Source organism: Coptis chinensis, chromosome 6, assembly GCF_015680905.1.
Source record: "Coptis chinensis isolate HL-2020 chromosome 6, ASM1568090v1, whole genome shotgun sequence".
Lineage (NCBI taxonomy): Eukaryota > Viridiplantae > Streptophyta > Magnoliopsida > Ranunculales > Ranunculaceae > Coptis > Coptis chinensis.
In genome coordinates this window covers 45303222-45323235 of record NC_141461.1, presented here as the reverse complement: position 1 = coordinate 45323235, position 20014 = coordinate 45303222, and the positions used below count along the sequence as shown (strand labels likewise).

The 20014-nt window shown below is 37.1% G+C and overlaps 3 protein-coding genes and 1 pseudogene across 6 annotated transcripts; 2 read left to right on the top strand and 2 right to left on the bottom strand.

Annotated features, from left to right (window-relative positions):
• Positions 1-383: 383 nt before the first annotated feature.
• Positions 384-3972, top strand: LOC147493200 (uncharacterized; annotated as a pseudogene).
• LOC147493198 (uncharacterized) lies at positions 1336-10967 on the bottom strand. 4 transcript variants are annotated; one of them, XR_015199763.1, is made up of 3 exons: positions 10504-10967; positions 10126-10233; positions 1336-1951 (listed from the first exon to the last, which is right to left on the bottom strand). XR_015199763.1 is itself a non-coding variant. In XM_086568759.1 (3 exons), the coding sequence occupies exons 1-3, from the start codon at positions 10553-10555 to the stop codon at positions 5349-5351; spliced, it is 351 nt and encodes a 116-aa protein (XP_086424885.1). In that variant the 5' UTR covers positions 10556-10967; the 3' UTR covers positions 5149-5348. The 4 variants fall into 4 exon arrangements, 1 of the variants encoding a protein (XP_086424885.1); XR_015199761.1 differs by having other exon boundaries at positions 1336-1948; XM_086568759.1 differs by lacking the exon at positions 1336-1951 and adding an exon at positions 5149-5539.
• Positions 5149-6500, bottom strand: LOC147493199 (uncharacterized). The gene is made up of 2 exons (XM_086568758.1): positions 6333-6500; positions 5149-6240 (listed from the first exon to the last, which is right to left on the bottom strand). Exons 1-2 carry the CDS (start codon positions 6412-6414, stop codon positions 5762-5764), a joined length of 561 nt encoding a protein of 186 aa, XP_086424884.1. The 5' UTR covers positions 6415-6500; the 3' UTR covers positions 5149-5761.
• A 3875-nt stretch (positions 10968-14842) lies between the features above and the next one.
• Positions 14843-15382, top strand: LOC147493197 (uncharacterized). The gene has a single exon (XM_086567777.1). The coding sequence runs from the start codon at positions 14843-14845 to the stop codon at positions 15380-15382; it is 540 nt and encodes a 179-aa protein (XP_086423903.1).
• Positions 15383-20014: the final 4632 nt, after the last annotated feature.

Genomic DNA, 20014 nt, shown 5'->3' with positions numbered 1-20014 from the left:
TGGTCGAGATGGTTAAGTAGCTTGTTCTACTTAATCAATATATATTTAAGTAGTTGGGTACTTGGGTTTACGAGGTATGAGGTTTTAATATATGTTATGGAATTATATTATTTGATTTTCAGGTTATGACAGGTTTTAAATTTATGAAATGTTGAAAATACGAAGGAAACTCTGCCGATTTTTTTTTAGAATGTGATATTAAGTGGTGGTTTTATATTTGAGTTATGTATACCATAAGATATTTTGTATTCGTGAAGTCATCTAGAAGAGGATTGTACCCATCTTTGGTCCTTGTCTTTGAGGGTAGAGCAAATTCTTTCATGAACTGATATGTACCAAGCTACATCCAAAGTGGTAGATGTGAACATATTATAGGAATTGAGATGAAAAATTTATTGAAGAATAATGACCTCACATCATTGTACCCAGTCGATAATGACTCAGACTGTCCTATTTTTTATTGGATCGATGACAAAGAGAGAACCCCTGAGGCATTATTAGATGAAAGCGGTCGTCCTAATTCATACATTGCAGAGCAATCTGGTGTGCCAATAGATGGAAATTGGGAACCTGTTCCGAATCCCAATCCTGAGGATTACTTTGAAGTAGCTCAATCTCCTAATGACACTCAACTTGATGGTGAAACATATTATGATCCTGATGCATGGAGAATGCCTAGTTTTATTTATGCTTCCCCTATTGTCCCAAATAACAACCTCTATTGAAGGATGTAAAATCCTGGCTTCTACCAAAGGGCTGCAATATGTTGTAGATTGCCTGATCAAGATGATGATGGATGCGGTTTATGGTAGTGATGGGGAGGATACTAGTGGGAGCATGGTTTTGGCAAGTGATGTAATTGAACACTTCCTATTGACAACTAATGAAGTGGATTGGAGTTGTGTTGGTCGTCTCCTGAAGACGTTAGAGTGTTGGATAGACTCTATATAGCGAGGGCATCTATGGACATCAGGGTTGTAGGCCTTCACGCTCTCATCATGGATTCAATCACAACAGAATATCTAATAGATGCGCTATATGATTGAACGCTCAGTGCAAGTGCAACAAGTATTGTAATATGTAGAAAAAAAATTCAAGATTCATTGTTAAAGAATGAAAAGTCAATGTAATATGTAGGGATTCCGAGGTGTATTTTTTAGTATTAGAGAGTAATTTATATTAAAAGTATGATTGGAGGGAATAATATATTTATATATATTATGCACGTGTCCAACACTTAATCGGGAAAACTCATGGAAGATCGTTACAACATAACACCTTGTCTAGAACGAGGTGATAACCTCTAGGGCTCGTGATGATCGTTACAACATAACACCTCGCCCGAATCGAGGTGACAACCTGGCACATGCACGCAACGGGCGGTAACGCTCAACGTAGCTGTGTTAGTTAAAGTCGTAGCATCAGTCGCGCTTATAAATACACTGTCTAAAAGCTCATTTATTCTCATCAAGATAGGGACTTGAGCTGACGGAGGAAAGGGGGGAAGCATTGGAGAGGAACAACGTCTGACTTGATTCAAGTTCATCACAAAATCTTGATATGTAGGCAGCTCGTTCCAAAGCGAGCTCAGTCAAAACTTGACCCATCACAATCTTCTCCATTATTCACACTTGTAAGGACTAATCAAATTCAACCTTTACAATGACCACATTCAAAGAAAATATAGATATTTATCGATATTTATCGATATTTATCGATATTTGTCGATATATCGTGATATATCCACGATATTTACATTCAGAAATACCCACACATAGTCTGTCGATATTTGTCGATATTTATCGATATATCCACGATATTTACAGATGCCCAAATGTAATATATCCCCACACGGGGGGATATATCCACGATACATATCCATAAATCAGAGGTCGATATTTTGCCATATCCCGATATTTTGTACTATGGTCTACACAATCCGGAAAAGCTGCTAAAAATGGGAATAAGGATCAGAAACTGCACAAAATAATACTACAAATGTGTAGATACTGTGAATAGTGAATGTAATCATCTTTAAATGATGACCTTATCGTGATGGATCACTGGATTAATGAATCTTCCCACTTATCTTCCTGAACATCAAAAACGCCATGACACCAGTATCTATCAGCACCAATAATGTTCTCGTTTTCTAGTGTTCTTTGTGGAGAAGTACGTAGGGGTGTTCATCAAAAACCGGAAACCGGCCCAAACCGACCAATATTTTTGGTTCTTTGTAGACCCGGTTTGGTTCTCGGTTTTTAAAATTGAAAATTGAATGGGTCGGTACGGTTCTCGGTTGCATACCTCGGTTAACCGGTACAAACCGAACCATATTTAGTTCTTTACCCTAAGTTTTATACGTACAACAATTGGATTAGATCTACTATTCTAATCCTTCTCCACCAAAAGAGGCTTCAGCAGTTCAGCTCACCTTCTCCATCTCCACTCTCCATCATCACCTAGTACTTAGCTATATAGATGTTGGTCAAACTTTCGAGACTGCTACACAGTTTCTTCATGCAACTACTAGTTGGAAGCTGAAAGAAGCTATTCAGTTGTTTTATGTGAAGGGAAAGATGGAGGTGAAGTGAGGGCTCCTTTACCAATGAAGCGAGATATTTTATATGATGATCCTATGTTGTATAGAACTGCGAGCCAAGTTCGTTGGTTGCATTTCGAAATTTTAATAAGGAGATGAGATGTCCTGGAGTCTGGGAGACTGGGCAAAGTGCCGAACCTTCAATTGATAATCTTGCATCTTTGTATCGTCCACCTTTTGCCTTAATGCATCACAATATAAAAATGAGAAATACAGACGTAGGTGTGCCTTTGTATGTTTGCAATTCAATTCAATTTGTTTTTTTTTTTAAATAATTTGATGTGAAATTTTGAATTGGTTTTATTTTTTCAGGAATAAAGGTTTGATATAGAGGAAATTGCCAAAGATTTGGATGGGACTAGAAGAAACTTAATGAGATCTGTAAAAGTTGTAGCTGAGGTTGTGTTTAGAATTGAGTTGTGAGGAATTTGAAATTGTAAAATTTTATTGGAATTGTGGATTAATTCTTAAATTGACGTTATAAAATGTGGCCTTTGTTCATTTTTCAATTCTATAAATGTTTTTGAATTGGAATACTAGTTTTGCTATTTGTGGATATTCATGTTACTCTTGAAATCTGATTTACAGTATTGAGTTTTTACATTTGTTCCAATATATCAATTTATCGAATTTTATTGGACTATGTTTTATGTTCATCTGGTTCTTGCTGTTTTTATTTTAACAAATTCATTCTAAGGTGTGATTCTTTAGTGATGGGGCATGTTGGAATGTTGGAGTAGGTAAAAATACTGAACCAAAGGAGTGTAGTACTACGTAATGACAACGGCAGAACGTTAGCTGCTGATCAGTAAGTCATCTTTCATACTATGATGATAGTGTGTGTGTGATCCATATACATGTCTAGACTATTAGGAACTGAGATTTGGTAAGGAGGTTACTATCGCTAGTTATTTAATTAATACTGGATTGTTTCAGGAAGAAGCAACAAGATCTCTTAATGTCATGAGATCAAAGGAAGTTGCTTCTGCACAGGACAAGTGGCTTCTTGTAAACCTGTAGTCTCCTAAAGAGTTCAACTCCCATATGCTGAATCGTGATACATGGGCAAATGAAGCTGTGGCTCAAACTATTAGTACAAATTTCATCTTTTGGCAGGTGTATGAAGAGTCTACTCAAGGCAGGAAGGTATGCACTTACTACAAGTTGGAATCTTTCCCTGTGAGATGCGTTCATGGAGTGGAATGGTTCAGCCAGATAGTTTACTAGAGGACCTACTACCATTCATGGACCGTGCCCCCAAAGACAATCATGCAATTCCTGGTGCACAAAATTGTCTTGATTATGCTAGTAACTTGACTTTTGAGGAGTCTGGCCTGGCAAGCTCAATGATTTCTGTGACGTGGGAATGATGGTGTTTTATAAGTTTGTCTTAAGCAGTTAAACCTGCTAGAGTACATGGGAGAATTGTGTTACATAAATTTTCTTAAAAAAAAAGCTATATAGCCCATTGCCATTTAACCTTTGTTGGTCAAGCGTGTAGACAAGAGGATGAGTATATTATATTGGTCACAATTCACATTTACTAAAACAAAGCTCAAAGTTCTAGCTTCTAAGCTAGTTGAACTATTGAAGAGTTAAACAAAGTGTATTAGCACAAAAGTTTATACTACGTCAATTGTACAAGCATATGAGCATAAAAGTCTTGAGCTGGTAAATGTATAGTTCCACATCGCCCATACTAGAAACAATAATAACATTACAAGTTGGGGATGGTTATATGAACTCCACTTAAAGTTACTCCAAACAAACTCCACCACTAAATACAATGAATTAGAAGCTAATTTTTGGTGGAGATGTTCTCTACATAATAGAGATTATCCTTACAAAAAATCAATTCATTTGAAGATGTACAACCTCGTCAAATATCATTTATAATGTTTTGAAATTATCCAACTACCATATTTGTTTAATTTCGGTATAACTTTTGACAAGGTTAAACATATTCAATTAAGTTGATTTTTTGTGGGGGCGTTCTTCATCATATTATGTATATCTCCACAAAAAATTAGCTCTCAATTCATCTTATAAGTCCACTATTAGAAGTGGAGTAACTTTGGAGTCACTATAAGGTGGAGTTAGTATAACCATCCCCTTACAAGTTTATAAATATATGGGCTTGGTTAGTTATCCAAATAGTGGGCTTGGGCTTGGTGCAAATCAAGCTTTATGTCAGTAAATAAATTTTGGAAAAGGGGTAAGCACGGTTTTTTAACCGAACCGAACAGAATTTACGGTTCGGTCTGCACCCGGTTTTTGTGATCTATCGGTTTGTTCACGGTTTTAGTTTTTAGGAACCGAGTATTACCGGTTTGGCTCAAGATTTTATCTAAAACCGGACCGAACTGAACCGTAAACACCCCTAGAAGTACGACTCCAACAACACTAAGGGCCTATTTGTTTTTTGGGTTTAAGTTATAAGAGGGTCTTATAAGACATGGTCTTATAAGAGGGTCTTATAAGTGGGTCTTATAAACTGGTTTGTTTTTTATTTTAAGTTCCTCTTATAAGCACTTACAAAAAAAGAAAAAACAAACACACAACATTTTATAGATGGTTATTTGACAAATATAACCCTGTTTTACATACCATTACATAACTTGTACTTCCAATCATTATTCAACAAAATGATCTTCTTTCGCGCCTAGTTTTATAACATCAATTCACATACAAGCAACGTTTCAAAATAGAAATCATCTTAAACATTACGTTTAAATCATCTTAAACATTACGTTCCCTCATTACAAGGACACATTTTCACCTCATCCACCCATTGCCAAAGTCCACACCTTTTAGCACCATTTGGACATATAATGAATGCTCTCCTAGGGTTCTCTGAGGTCTTCGATACCTTAGTTTTACATGTACCCCCACCACAGATACAAAGAACATCTTTATCTCCTTTTGATGCCATCTTACCTGCTTATAAATATCAACAATAATTTCAAAGTCATATATATCTCATGTTAATCAACCTATTTACATGTCACAATATAATAAACTCAAACGCCAAGCAAAAAAGTCTAAACATTCTCATATCAACGATATGTCAGAAAAATAAAGTTTACAAGTCATAAATATAGCAAATCAAACAAGAGTTTACAAGAAGTTAAACATCATAAAACACGACTAACAAGAATATCACTCGAGATTATTAGGCCTAGCCATAAGGATATCTGCAACTTGAGATCGTAAATTAATCATATAAGCTTGATCTTGTGGCCTGAAAACTTGCTCAACACCATCATTTATTTCTGGGTCTACCGGAATCTGATTATTCACAAGAAGTTCCTCATTACCATATGCTTGGAATAACACATCGTTGAGGGCAACTCTACGAAGGAAGTTATGAAGAGCCATACAAGCAATGACTATGTTCCTCTGAATTGGAAACTTATACCCTAGCATCTTGCTCAAAATAGAGAACCTAGCTTTCAAAACTCCAAAGCTCCTCTCAATCACATTCCTTAGTTTTGAATGGCTATGGTTAAACTTCTCCTCCTTAGTCCTAGCACGAGTCCCATGACGTCTGTAGTCAGCAAGCCAATATCGTACACCACGATATGGAGCCATAAAGCCCCTGGTATGCGTGTAAGCCGCGTCACATAGATAATACTTATCTATACAATAGAAATAGATGACAATTTAGTACGCATATATAAGTAATAATTTTGTAGATAACATTACAATAAAACAAAGACTACACATTTACCTCGAGGAGGTAATGGAAACCTGAAAGCTGGATTCCGCACTGAAGTAGTTAACACCCTAGCATCATGGGCAGTCCCTCCCATCCAAACCCACAAAGATATATGAATTTCATGTCGAAGTCACAAATTGCCAACACATTTTGCCAACAATCTTTTCCACCTCTTCCTCCTCGTAAAGGGTCCGCTTTTACTAGGAGGAATAACTGCATGAATGAGAGTGCCATCTAATGCTCCAAAGCCCCTTTGAATGCTCCTTCTCTAAGTTCCTTATAACTTCTAAGTTCTCCAACCGGGGCATCCCAAGATGGTGGTACAATCATCTCTTTGGAAAACAAAATCATAGCTTTCAACACTTCATGAAAGAACTTGTGAATTGTTTCTCCGTAATGTTGGAATAACCAACTTACATGTGTCATAATGAGTGTTATGACTAAGTGTTAACAAGAACATCATCATCTTCTCTTCCAAAAGTAGGTGTTTACTATTGGCCAAGTACCCTCTCTCTCGAAAATGACTACACAATGCTTGAAAAGATTCTTTTTCCATCCTAAAAGATTGAAAAATTTGTTTTGATAGACCATTCAAAGTCTCCCTAACTAAATCTTCTCCACTACATTTGGAAATGCACATCTTTTGACGGACTCTCCTTGGGAGTGTATTTCTTCTTGCACGTTTGAGCAATATTACTAATGCAATAAGACTCACCAACAATGATAACTTAAAAGAATCCATATAGACCTACATATAAAAAAGATAACCATTTCAATGTATCCATCACATAAAACTATACAAGTCATTTCCTTAACACTATGCTTTTCCACAACAAAACCAACAATGAAATATTACACAGACACTCAATTTTTATTGATATTTCATGTATTTGAAGAATTTGAAGCGTATCGCTCGATACGGAATGTATCGTGTATCATTTCAGATCCTATGATACGCTCCCTATATCATGTGATACGTATCGTGTATCATACGATATTGATAACTATGTATATAAGGTTGAAGAGTTAAAACAGTTCTTGGTGCTTTAAATAGTTTTCTCTAAATTTTCTACGATGTGAAGAAACATGTATGTGCCTGTGTGTGCATCTTTATATTATCACAAGTAAATTCTACCGTCTTATAAATGTTTGATTTAACAGGGCAGAGCAGGCGGTTCCAACCATGAAAACCTGCAACTAAAGCACAAGCTGCAGTAGCGACAAGTGGTCGGTTGGCTAAAGCGATTCGTATGGAACTATCAAGATTAGAGACCGAAATGCAGTAAAAGCTTATGGGCAAGTGATTGGAACAAGAGAAAACTGTTTGTGATATTAACCTCAAAATGGAACTCTGAAGGAGAGAGCCGCTGTAGATTGTCAGAGGAAATTACTTGTCAATCTTCAAGGAACAACCAACAAATGGTGTATATGTGTGATAAAAAAACAAATGTGTTTGTTGTGTATAATTTTATCAGAACTCACACTACATTAGAACATGATCTTAGGTTCAAAGAAAGATTACTATGTCCCTGATGTAGCGAACATTGAAAGTAATATTGTTATCCTTGTATAGATACCACAATTGTCGTAACCCAAAATTCGGATTATATTGTTATCTACCTATAATAGATTTAGCCGCTGTTGACTCCATTCAAGGGCAAATTTTCCAAATTTCGACCTTCAGGGAGCTGACGTTTCTACTAGTATTGATATTCTTTCGAAAATGCAAGTGTATGCCCCAGCAAGAAACTTAATTCTTTATTATTGTAGTGACAGAGAAAATAAAAGTCAAGACTATAATAGTGTTCAGAAGCGTTTCCTTACGAACTGAAAGTCCCGTTAAAGCTTGCTCCAATGCAATTCATGCATTTTTGCAACCTGTGAACTTCAAGGCCTCATGTAAAGTCTTGGAATGTCCAAGGTTTCATCTATTTTGAGTCGTGTAGCCTCTTAAATCATCAGTTCTCAATATTTGAGAAGTGTTCAGAGACTTGAAACTTGAGTTGGTATATGCGTGATTCTCAATATGTAATATGTCTCGATCAATCAAACCAACAAAGTATAATAATTATCACAATTCAAGAACCAAATTAAACAAACAAAGTGAACCAATTTCCACAATTCAAGAACTCATATTCTAACCAAGAAAAGATTTGTCATCGTCGTTACCTGTTTTCTTCAGATTGGAAGTTGGAGCAAGCAGAAAGAAGGAGAGGGAGTCGAAAGTGGAGCGGCGATAGCAGCAAGCGAACAAAGCAAAGTCGACAGCGGCAAAAGCAGAGCCTTTTGGGGTAGTGTTGTGCGCAGCTTGAAGAAAATGGAGGCAAAAGAAATGAGAAAGAGAAGGCAGAAGAGAGAAGAGAGAACGAGGGCAAAGGGTAGTGTGCTTGGGGCGTTTGCGTCTTTTTCCAGTTTATAAGACTTACAAAATTGTAGTAGATCCAATTTTGGTACTTACAGAAATCATGCCTCTTATAAGACATTTCTAGTAGAATGCCTCTTATAAGAAGCAAAAAACAAACCAAAAAAATGCCAAAAATCCCTCTGAGCCACATCTTATAAGAGGTTATAAGACATCAATGTCTTATAAGAGGCAAAAACAAATGGCCCCTAACACACAAAACACCCAACTGGGAGAAAAGAAGTAAATATAACTTGAGCTCCACAACATATACCATTCTCCAACCACATCAAGTCCTCAATTCTAACTTAATCCTCCCCATTTCTAACTTTCCCTCCCTGAAAAGTCCTCATAACAGAAGGGAAGCGCTGGAAAGTTTAAAAGTTGAATTTTGAAGATCAAGATCAAGAAGATAGCAGACCATAGGTGAAAGAATTAACTTCGTATTGAACCAATGACGCACTATTATTCCAAATTCTTCCTAAGAGCTCTTTACTAGATAATTCCTTTAAAGCAACAAAGAATGCTTCTGAAAAAAGTCACTTTCTTAAACTACTGTATATACAACATTATAAAAAGCTACTTAACCTATTAAAACTCAAAAGCTGGGCTTCTATTCCTTAGGACAAAAATGCTATTTAAATAGAAAATATGTTATGTTGGACAGAATTGACTCGAGTATGATGACCTGGTCAAACCGAGTTGACTCAATCAAGCTGAGTTGACTTTGGCAAAGTTGTGAGCAGTAATGACTTTCTTTTATCAAGCTTCTCCATGTACATTAAAGCTAGATGATCTACCAAAATCGAAACTAATCAACTTAGACACAAGATAGAATCTTCTAAACACACTAGGACATAAATTACTCAAGTGAAAATATTTTATGTTGGACTGAGTTAAGGGTGTGCTGTAGGTTTGACATTGTTATAGACTATAGGTGTGCACAAGTTCTTTTGTGGGTGTATGGTTTAACATGCGTAAAAATGGTCTTTTAGTGTGCTTTGGGCTGTGGTAAAAATGTTGGAGGTAATATGGGAGCCATTGAGTGGGTTTTTTGCAGAAACACATGAGTGTGAGGAGATGAGATGGTTCAGCAGTTATGGGTGAGGGATATGGTTTGACAAGTACTGGGGGTACCGCTCCTACCTCCAAGAAGTCTAGACCTAAATCTATACTGTAAACACAAGTCACATCAAGCCAACATTCAAGCATATCTTGCGGAAAAATATCCACCAATATACCTAAAAGAGGCGTTGACTTCACAGTTTTATGTAATACATGCAATTGCTAAATATGAAAAAATCACCATAACAGCAAAGAAATTGATAAACTTCATTTCTAAGACCAATGATAAACATGTCATGCCAAAAACAGAACAGTAATAATAGAAATAAGAAAACTCACTAGTATGTCTTCCGTGTTGCTTTCTGATGTGTTGCCTTCTGATGCCTGTCATCATTTCCTTCAAGATGAGTAAAATCCCCTTGAACTTGTTGGAAGGTAGATTGTCACCTGTAAGGTTTATGAAGGTCTTAAATAAACAAAATCGAATTAAGAATTAAGGGTCTCTGTTATATAACATCAAATCGAAAACAAATATGATGGAACTAGTTACGCAAAAAGTACAGTTGTGACACAAACACAAAACGTATCTGCCACACAAGGAGAATCGAGGTTGTAAATGAAATGTCAAAAGAGAGCTTGAGAATCTTTCCAAGAAAATAGGAAAAAACTCTTTGACCTTCATTAATTATGGAAATGGACAAAAAGAGAAATAATTACCTGCTGCCTGCTGCATCTCTGGCAAGTGTTGTCCTTGGATCTCTGGGAGCATCGTGCTTAATATTGAGCATGTGCGTAATATTGAGCGGGGTGTTCTGAATACAATTTATTGTCATTTCTTCAAGTTTGTTCATGCAATAAGGAACATTTATATGGTCATACATCGTCATGTTCTGCACCTGCACCGAAGACATAAGCTTATAGTTATGTCCGACAATGATCTTCGCTTCTTTTACACACTGTTTACGAGGAAATCCAATATTAGGGGATATGCTGCAAGGATAGAATTGAAAAATTAGATGAGCAATGAAAAAGGTTGTTAAAATGCCACGTGAAGCAAGACAAGCACATAAATGTATATTTAGAAACGAAATTTCAATATGGCAAGGTTAAATAAAAACATGTCAATTTCAATTCCGAAGTTCAAATAACCTGTTCTCTACTTGAAAGTTGAAACAAGTTAAGGATATATTAAGCTAAGTTATAACATAAACATACATACTCAGAAGTTTATGAAGTCAAATCAACGGTATACTTGATGCATGGATAGGGATACAGTTACTGATACGGGGACAGGGTTATGGGGTACGACACAGTATTTTAAAAAATTCAGAATATGGGTACGGCAGTTGGGTATGGGCCGTATGGCTATTATATTTATCAATATTGTTTTGTTACAGGAAAAAAACACTTATATGCTCATTTTTCATTCTAGGCCATCAAGTTGTTGCAAGGATACATATATCAGATATTTGGAATGGGCCTGAAAGTCAGTATCAATGAGGCGATAAGTATCTGCCGTATCCATGTCATATCTTGTACCCATATCCGCATTGTACCCGGTGGATATAGGTGCAAAAGGAAAAGTGCTGTATCGTGCATCATAGACGGTATATATATGTGCAAACCCAAATTAAAATGCTTTGGGTACGAACGATAAAGTGTAAATACGACATGTTTTCAACTACTAAGACCCTCTAATCATCCAAATATATAAAAATACTATGTTAAGAAAAGTTAGACTTCATTTTGAATAAGCAAAAGACTGATAATTTTAAGGGCTATAGGACTTGATAATTCACCTTGAGCCTCTCCCCATTTTTTTTGGCAAAATTATATTTCAATTCTGAAAAAATGTTTCAAGAAATAAGTTGAAACTAAGACACTGCAATTACATACCCTATGAAACTAATAGAAAAATTCACTTCAAGTCACTTGGTATCCCAGTTGTAAACACACTCATAAAATCTCAAGTCCCTATGTGACGCAACGCCCCTTGACCACCAGCTGTGCTCTTTTCAAACCACCAACACTATAGTCTTTGGAAGATGCTCTGCTATGCACTTCGACCATGACGAGAGGGCATGACATGACAAATGATGTCCCTCCAAGGGAAGGTTCCACGGTTTGCTCAATGAAAAAAAAAAGTAACTCCCATACTCATTTAGCGATTGAACACTGGACAAAGAGGTAATCCATATCCTCTATACTTTAATACAAAGAGGCACTCAGTAGTTATGATGCATACAAATTCCTTTTCTTCAATTCAGTATCCAGAGACCAGAGAACATAAAGTTATATCCAGAAGTTCATGGTAACAAAATTTTCCAATGGTTGTTTAGGGGACTAGACCTATACGCGGAAAGAAATTCGGGAAATGCAAGATACTAAAGCCGTATTGGAAAGAATCAGAATTGTAGTTAACTTGACTACCAGCATACACGGCTTTCTACACAATGTTCCTGGAAAAAACCAGTGGAGGGGGTGCTCAAGCTTAACACAAATGGGGCAGTGAGCATTACAAAAGCTAGGCATCTGAGTGATGGTCAGGAACTCAGGATCAGTAATGATGTCACCATCATTGCATTAGCTAATAGCAATTGGACTAACTGAGCGATGTTTGAAGAACTAAATGGTAACGACTAGTTTGTATCAAGATGCTTCAGAAGACAGTCTTAGTCGCTTCAGACTCCCAAAACGCTATCTCTGCTATCGAACATCCACCATGGCAATATCTAGACTTAGTTGTAATTCAACAATTAGGTTAATTTTGACCATCTTCAGTTTGTCTACTTAGAGATATTAAAAGGGAGCTGTAGACCACCTGGTAACCTTAGACATACACCTACCTAGGGAACACCCTGATGAGGGTCATGTTGTTAACTTTAGTCCACATTTTTATGTAATTTGCAAAATATTGGAAGGGAGGATGCTGAGGGGAGGGGCATATTTACGGTCACCATAGCGGGGTCGGCCATATCCCAGCTTAATGTTCAAAGTAGAAACTATAAATAACACTTACTTATCCGGAAAAAAAATAAAAAAATAAATAATGATGCATGGGCATGGAATACTTAGTACTTGATTTATTTAATTAGTTCTATTTAGTTAGTTTCTATTTTTATTTATTATGTTAGTAGTAGTTTCCTATTAAGACTCTAAATAGAATTAGGAATAAGGTTTATTATATAAAGGCATCTAGACCTTCATTGTTAGGTTGGTTGTTTTCGTATACATCAAATTGGTATCAGATTTTTAGGTTTTTTCCTGGTTTGCTCGTCATGGACACTCAACAAAGAGGACGCGGACGACCACCGTGTAGAAGAAGAACTATAAGGTAGCAAGATGGAATTGCGAGAGATTAAGGAGATGTTGTCGAAACTCGTACCTAATTATCGACGTACCGTAACTATTGAAGAGCAACTCGTGCCAAGAGATGAAGACGATGCCCCTAGTGATCACAGTTTGCATAGTTCCAGTTCCGATGTCGATGTACGCGACCCTCCAGCACCTCGCCAACGTAGCCACGCACCTTCTAGACCACATTCACCTACAGTTTCTAGCGATACGGAACATCGTATTGCTCAATGGGTGGCTGCTGCAGACCCCCACAATCGCAGCATATCAAACCCACCATCTCCAATTCGTGGAATTCAAACTCCCTACCACACCCACGGAGTTAGAGAGAGAAATCACAGCACTTACAGCAACAAAAAACTTAATTTTGAAGGAGAAGATCTAAGAACTCGCCACCACCAAGTTCCGAATTTGGTTCCTCCAAATCAAGTTGGCAACCACCACCATCAGCGCAATCAAGGAAGTCGCCAAGAAAATCAGCAAGCTTACCTCATATATCAAACTTTTGCTCCCCTGGCAGATCGTCCTCCACAGCTAGTTCGTCGGGGAAGAAGACCTCTTCCTTCTTTAATATCTGTTCGTGAGATTGAAACCCACTAAATTGGGCTTCTACTGACCAAGCCCAATATGCTACTAGCACTGGACCAGGTTCTAATTTTGCACCTAATTGCCAACTGTGGGCTTATCCAGACCAGGTCCAAGGTCGAGCACAACATGCTTTCAGGCCCAATCCTAATGGTCACGCCCACCAGAATTTTAGACGCCACCAGGGTGCTACCATAGCCCATGGTCGATGAGCTTCACCACCAAGTTCTCCACGACGAAATCGACGACAGCCCCACCACATTGCTCCTGATTTTGATCCACCTGATCCTTCTGACTTCTCATCTAGTCCATCACCACCTCGTCGCAATGGGAGAAATCAGAGAAATCCAAGGCATCAAAATTTTCAGCACCCACAGGTAATTTTGATATTAATCGTTTATTGCGCATTTTAGAGAAGAATCAGATGGGTGATATTAAATTGGATGTGCTTGAATTTGATGGAAAATTACAACCTGATGCTTTTGTTGACTGGTTAAATAAGATTGAAAAGGTTTTTTATTATAAAAATTTGGAGGATCCTAAGTGTGTTAAATTAGTTGCGACTAAATTAACAGGCTATGCACTAGCTTGTTTGGTATGATGAATTTCAATTGACTCGTGCTAAATTGGGATACAATAAAATTACCACTTGGGATAAGATGCGCCGAGAGCTGAAAAGAGAATTTATTCCTCATGATTATGAGATGGATTTATTTATGTGCCTCCAAAATTTAAAACAAAAGCTTACAAGTGTGACTGAGTATACCGAGGTGTTTCTTTTATTGGCCACCAGGGCTGATTTTTCTGAGACTATGGCACAGAAGGTAGAAAGATATTTGAATGGTTTGAACCAATCAATATAGAAAGATTTGGCATTTAAAGATATTTTTGATATGTCTGACGCTATCAAATATGCTCTTAAAGCTGAAGAATTGCATAAATCTTCTGTTTCTATTGCTACACCACATCCAATTTCTGTTCCTAGAAGCACTTTTGAGGCTACATGTTTTGAGTGCGGCAAAGTTGGACATAAGAAAAGTGATTGTCCACAGTTAAAAAGAGTGGTGTTAGTCCATGATGATTATAGTGAGATGGGTGCTAACAATTGCCACATAGTATGACTCAGTCTGTGGTTGTTACAACTCCTGATTCTAGTGTTCCTGCTTTGATGATCCGTCGATCCTTGGTTACATCTTCTACTAATAAACCTTCATGGCGTCGTTTTGCCATTTTTGAAACTCGTTCTATTGCTGGAGGCAAACTTTGCAATGTAATTATTGATAGTGGTTCTAGTGATAATCTTGTCTCACAAGAAATGGTTGATAAGCTCCAATTGAAGACTGAACCGCTTCCAGAACCATACAAAATACAAGGTTTGAGCATGGGTAGTGCAATTGAGGTTACTCGTCGTTGCTTGGTTCCTTTCTCCATTGGCTCCCTTTACAAAGATGAAGTTTGGTGCACTGTGATTCCTATGACTAATGTTTGCCATCTATTATTGGGGAAACCATGGCAATATGACAGAGATACAACTTATGATGGTGCTGCCAGCACCTATTCTTTCATTTTTCAGGGCCAACATGTTGTATTGTCTCCACTTCCTCCTACATCTATTGTTCAAAGTCTGCCACAACGTTCTCTCTTTTCTTCTTCTTAAACTCGAGGACGAGTTTGCTTTTAAGCCGGGGAGTCTAATGCATGGGCATGGAATACTTAGTACTTGGTTTATTTAATTAGATCTATTTAGTTAGTTTCTATTTTTATTTATTATGTTAGTAGTAGTTTCCTATTAGGACTCTAAATAGAATTAGGATCAAGGTTTTTTATATAAAGGCATCTAGGCCTTCATTGTTAGGTTGGTTGTTTTTGGATTGTTTAATCAAGAGATTGAATTAAGGAAATTCGTTTTCCCTTTGAAACCCTAGTTTTTGGGTGTTTATCAATTTTATTCATTGGTGTTATTGATTCGAAGTTGCTTTCGCCTTCGTATACATCAAAACAACTATAAACAACACCTACAGATAAAACAACTATGCAAAAACACAACACATACAAAGAAACATATTTAACAAACCTGAGTGAGGAGGATGAGGAGTGACCATCAGCGACACTTTCTAAGGCTTCTTCTTCACCTTGAGAACCAACAGAAACTTGTCTTTCCTTTGACAAGAGACCCATATTGCTTCTTTCATCTTTACCAATAGCCTCTGTCAAAGCTTTGAAGAGGTTTGCCCTTTTCAAAGATTCTTTGGGATCACGAGCTAGTTCAAAAGCCTTAAGGAAGATTGGAACGAATCCTGCTTCCCCAATATAGATTGCTTCTCGATTCTCTGTAATGTCTTTAACAAATCCAATAACTTCTTTCTCTCTTTCTAAGGATTCCTTAGGATTTGAAGCTACTTCGAAAAGCATTTTCAAGACTCTCTCATAAACCTGGATATTGTCAGATATGTCACGGAGCCTCAACAAAGTGTATGCAAGCTGAAATAGGACACTCCTACAAAATATCATCTTTTAAAAACTCGGCCACCTTGTGGTCAGTGGCTTTTCTGACTGGATGATACGCTCCAGCGATGATCCAACAAGTAAGTACAAACCTTTCTTTATCGATTCTACTCTCAAGTGGAAGTCGATCGAAGAAAACGGTGTTTCCTCTCAAGTGCACGCCAGGACTCCACCCTTAACTTGGACCTGTCATCTTTCACTCCAAACGCTCTTACCACACGATCTGGGAGATTCAGTTGTTGGTGATTTTTACCCGTTGTTGTTGTGGTGCCCAAATATCGTACATACCATTATTCGACATTATTTCAATAAGTTTCTAATACAATATCGGCATGAGGGCGATATATTCATTATAAAAGGGTTAACTAGTATTACCCCCCACTAGATGAGCCAATTAGGATCCCCCCCCCCCCCCCCAACTAGATGGGAAATTAGGGTCTCCCCCCTAAACACACGGTCAACTTCCCCCCCACTAGATGGGAAATTAGGGTCTCCCCTCTAAACACACGGTCAACTCCCCCCCACACTAGATGGGAAATTAGGGTCTCCCCCCTAAACACACGGTCAACTTGGTTTGACTGTTAACTTGCAAGTCAAACAATTGAAAATTACACAAAGGCCCTCATTGTTTTCAAAAAGAAAATGTTCAATTTTAATTAGGTGGGGGCATTTATGTCATTTTCAGTTGTTTGACTTGAAAGTTAACAGTCAAACCAAGTTGACCGTGTGTTTAGGGGGGAGACCCTAATTTCCTGGGGGGAATCCTAATTGGCTCATCTAGTGGGAGGTAACACTAGTTCACCGAAACTCGTACCTAATTATCGACGTACCGCAACTTTAAAGAAAAGCTTCGATATCAGCAAAGATTCTGAACTTTAGTTAATAGTCATCAAGATTGGAAACAATAATGAATTCCATATTTGGAAATAGAGATGGGTACTGTGTTGGTAAAAATGAAGAGGATGCCGATACTGACATCTAAAGATCATAATATCGAGATAAGTTTCTTGATCTTAATACTTATTTCTTGTTATTTCTATTTATAAAAAAGAAATTGCTTCTCTAATTATTTTAATTAAGTTTCAGAACATTTAGAAATTCAATTCATTTTTTTTTTTCATTTTAATTTCTGATTTAGGATCAAAACATATTACAATAATAGAGAATAAGAAAACAAACTGCTAAAAATTTACTTCGGATCTTCAGATGCACGCTCTTGTTATAGCTATTTGCTTCTGTTGATTGGAAGTTGGATTGGATTCAAAAAATCAGATATGAATTGGAAGTTAAATTATGTGTTGCTTCTCTGGAAAGAAGGAAGAGGAAATGAGCATCGACAAAGTCTAAGAAAGAGGACAGCCGAGGTAGCGTTGATTGGTTGTTGTTGTTGTTTTCCATTGCCGATGTTCAAGATGTTGTTCCGATATGAGTGTAGTACCAATCCAGTTTCGATAACGAGGTCGATACTGGGGGAGACTTCGATACCGAGGTCGAGGTCGAGGTCGATATCATAACCCAATCTCGATACCATACCCATAACCAAATACCCGATACCCAGTCAAATACACAGAACAAAATTCAGTACCAATACCCAATCTCGAAACCGAAGCAAACACAAATCGAGATTCAGACCTGAATTTTCCAGATCGAGACTAGAAAAATTCAATACCGAGACCATAATCAAAATACGATACTCGAGACCAGAAAAGTTCAATACCAACCTCAGCAACCAAGTTCAATACTGATACCCAACACTTCAACTTCAATACCAATACCTACAACCACATAACCGATACCCACAACAATGTCGATATCAATACTGGGGTGACTTTCCATTGTCGAGGTACAGAAAGACCAAGAAGGATATCGATACCCACAATCAAATACCCAATCCCGAACAAAAACACCAACAATTTCGATATTGGTACAAGCTTCATCGTATAGTGAAAAGAGATCAAAAGGAAATCGATATCGACATCGGCTTCAGGGATGAGGACTTGCTACCAACACCCAAGGGTTCGATACTGAATCACCAACAGACCAACTTCGATACCCAACTCCACCAATAGCTTCATCAAACGAACTATCGAGATAAGTTTTCTCTATCTCATTCTTCATTTATTGTTATTTATATTATATGAAAGAGAAACCATTGCTTCTAAAACTAATTTGTTGAGTTTTTCGTTCGTATACAAATTTTGATTTTGGTTCTGACGGGTATTGAAAAATTCGAGTTTGAGTTGAACGTCTTGATCTTTACATCAATGGGGGGAAACAGATAAGTCTTTATGGATATAAAAGGAAAGGGAAGCTTAAGAAACGATACAGATATAAAAGGAAATATAAAAAGTGTAATTGGCATAGTATACAACGTACTATACATGTTTTTGCACTTTGGATACTATACAATTTTCTAGGCACTAAACTACATTGTACTATCAAAAAAAATTCAGATTGCGACACAGGCAAATATTACGGCCAAAAATCTCGACGCGGGCCAAATTTGGAGGTTTTATAATCTTACGTGGAGACATGTCATTTTATTTATCATAAAAAACATGTGTTGACATTTGCCACACAAGCTGAATAGCCAACAAGTTGAATGTCATTTCCCGCATTTTTCCTTTCCAACTTTTCCCTCTCTTTTGATTAGCGCCCAAAAATTGGGGATTTCATCAGAAACCCTAATTGACCAAAATTTGTTGTCTTTAAGATTAAATTGCCTAATTCACACAAACCCTAACCTATATAAAACACTAATCCACAGGAATCTGGTCCAAATTAAAGTAAGTTAATGTTTTTTTTATTCTTAAGTTAATATTTTTTATATTGTTTTTTGTCATATTGTTGTCAGCTATTATACATGAATATTATACTATGATTGTTGTTATATTATTGATATATTGTTGCTAAATTACTGCAGTGGAAACAGTTGTAATTAATCTCCATCATGGGGGTTCATTTGTTACTAGTCCAGACCTTCATTACCTTGGTAGTAGGATAGAGTGCTTGGGCAATATTGATCCAGATAGGTTTGGGTATTTTGATTTAAAATCAATGGTGGAGGAGTTGGGGTATTATAATGTGAGTAAAATGCACTATGGTCAAGCCAGCAGTAAGGGTTATATGTTAATTTTTGATGATACTAGTATTATAAAAATGCTACAAGAAGTTAGGGCTGGGAATAGAATTGAGGTATACATTGAACATGATGTTGAGGTGGATTCAAGTGAACAAAATGTTGTGCATGATATTGAAGTAGTTGAGTTAGAGAATGGAGAAGACATTGAGATACAAACTCGATTCTGAGTGATAAGGTTTGTATTTCCGGATGATAATGAGTCGATGAGGAAGATTTTAGGTTTGAGGATTTGCCTCGAATTGTCCGATAATGATGAGGAACTTATTTGAAGTTAGGAAAATGATAGAAGAAAGGAAAAAACGAAAAAGACTTGAAAGAATGAAATCAATTTGGGATGATGGTGATCATGAACCTGAAGTGAATGGTACTGGAGCTGAGCAAGCAATAAATGCTGAAGGTGATGATGATGTTGAAGCAATGAACGCTAGTATTGGTGCTGTAGCAGTGGATGGGCTTTATGTTGATGAAGGCAACAATGTGTTTATTAGTGATGATGAAGTTGACCATGGGGATGTTGATAGTGACTATATAGATTCAAGTGATTATGAAAGTAAAGATACTGATGAGGATGATGGTATTAGAAAAACCAAGAAGTTTAGGTACCCTAGTTTTGATCCCAAGACTGATGTATTTCATGTGCAA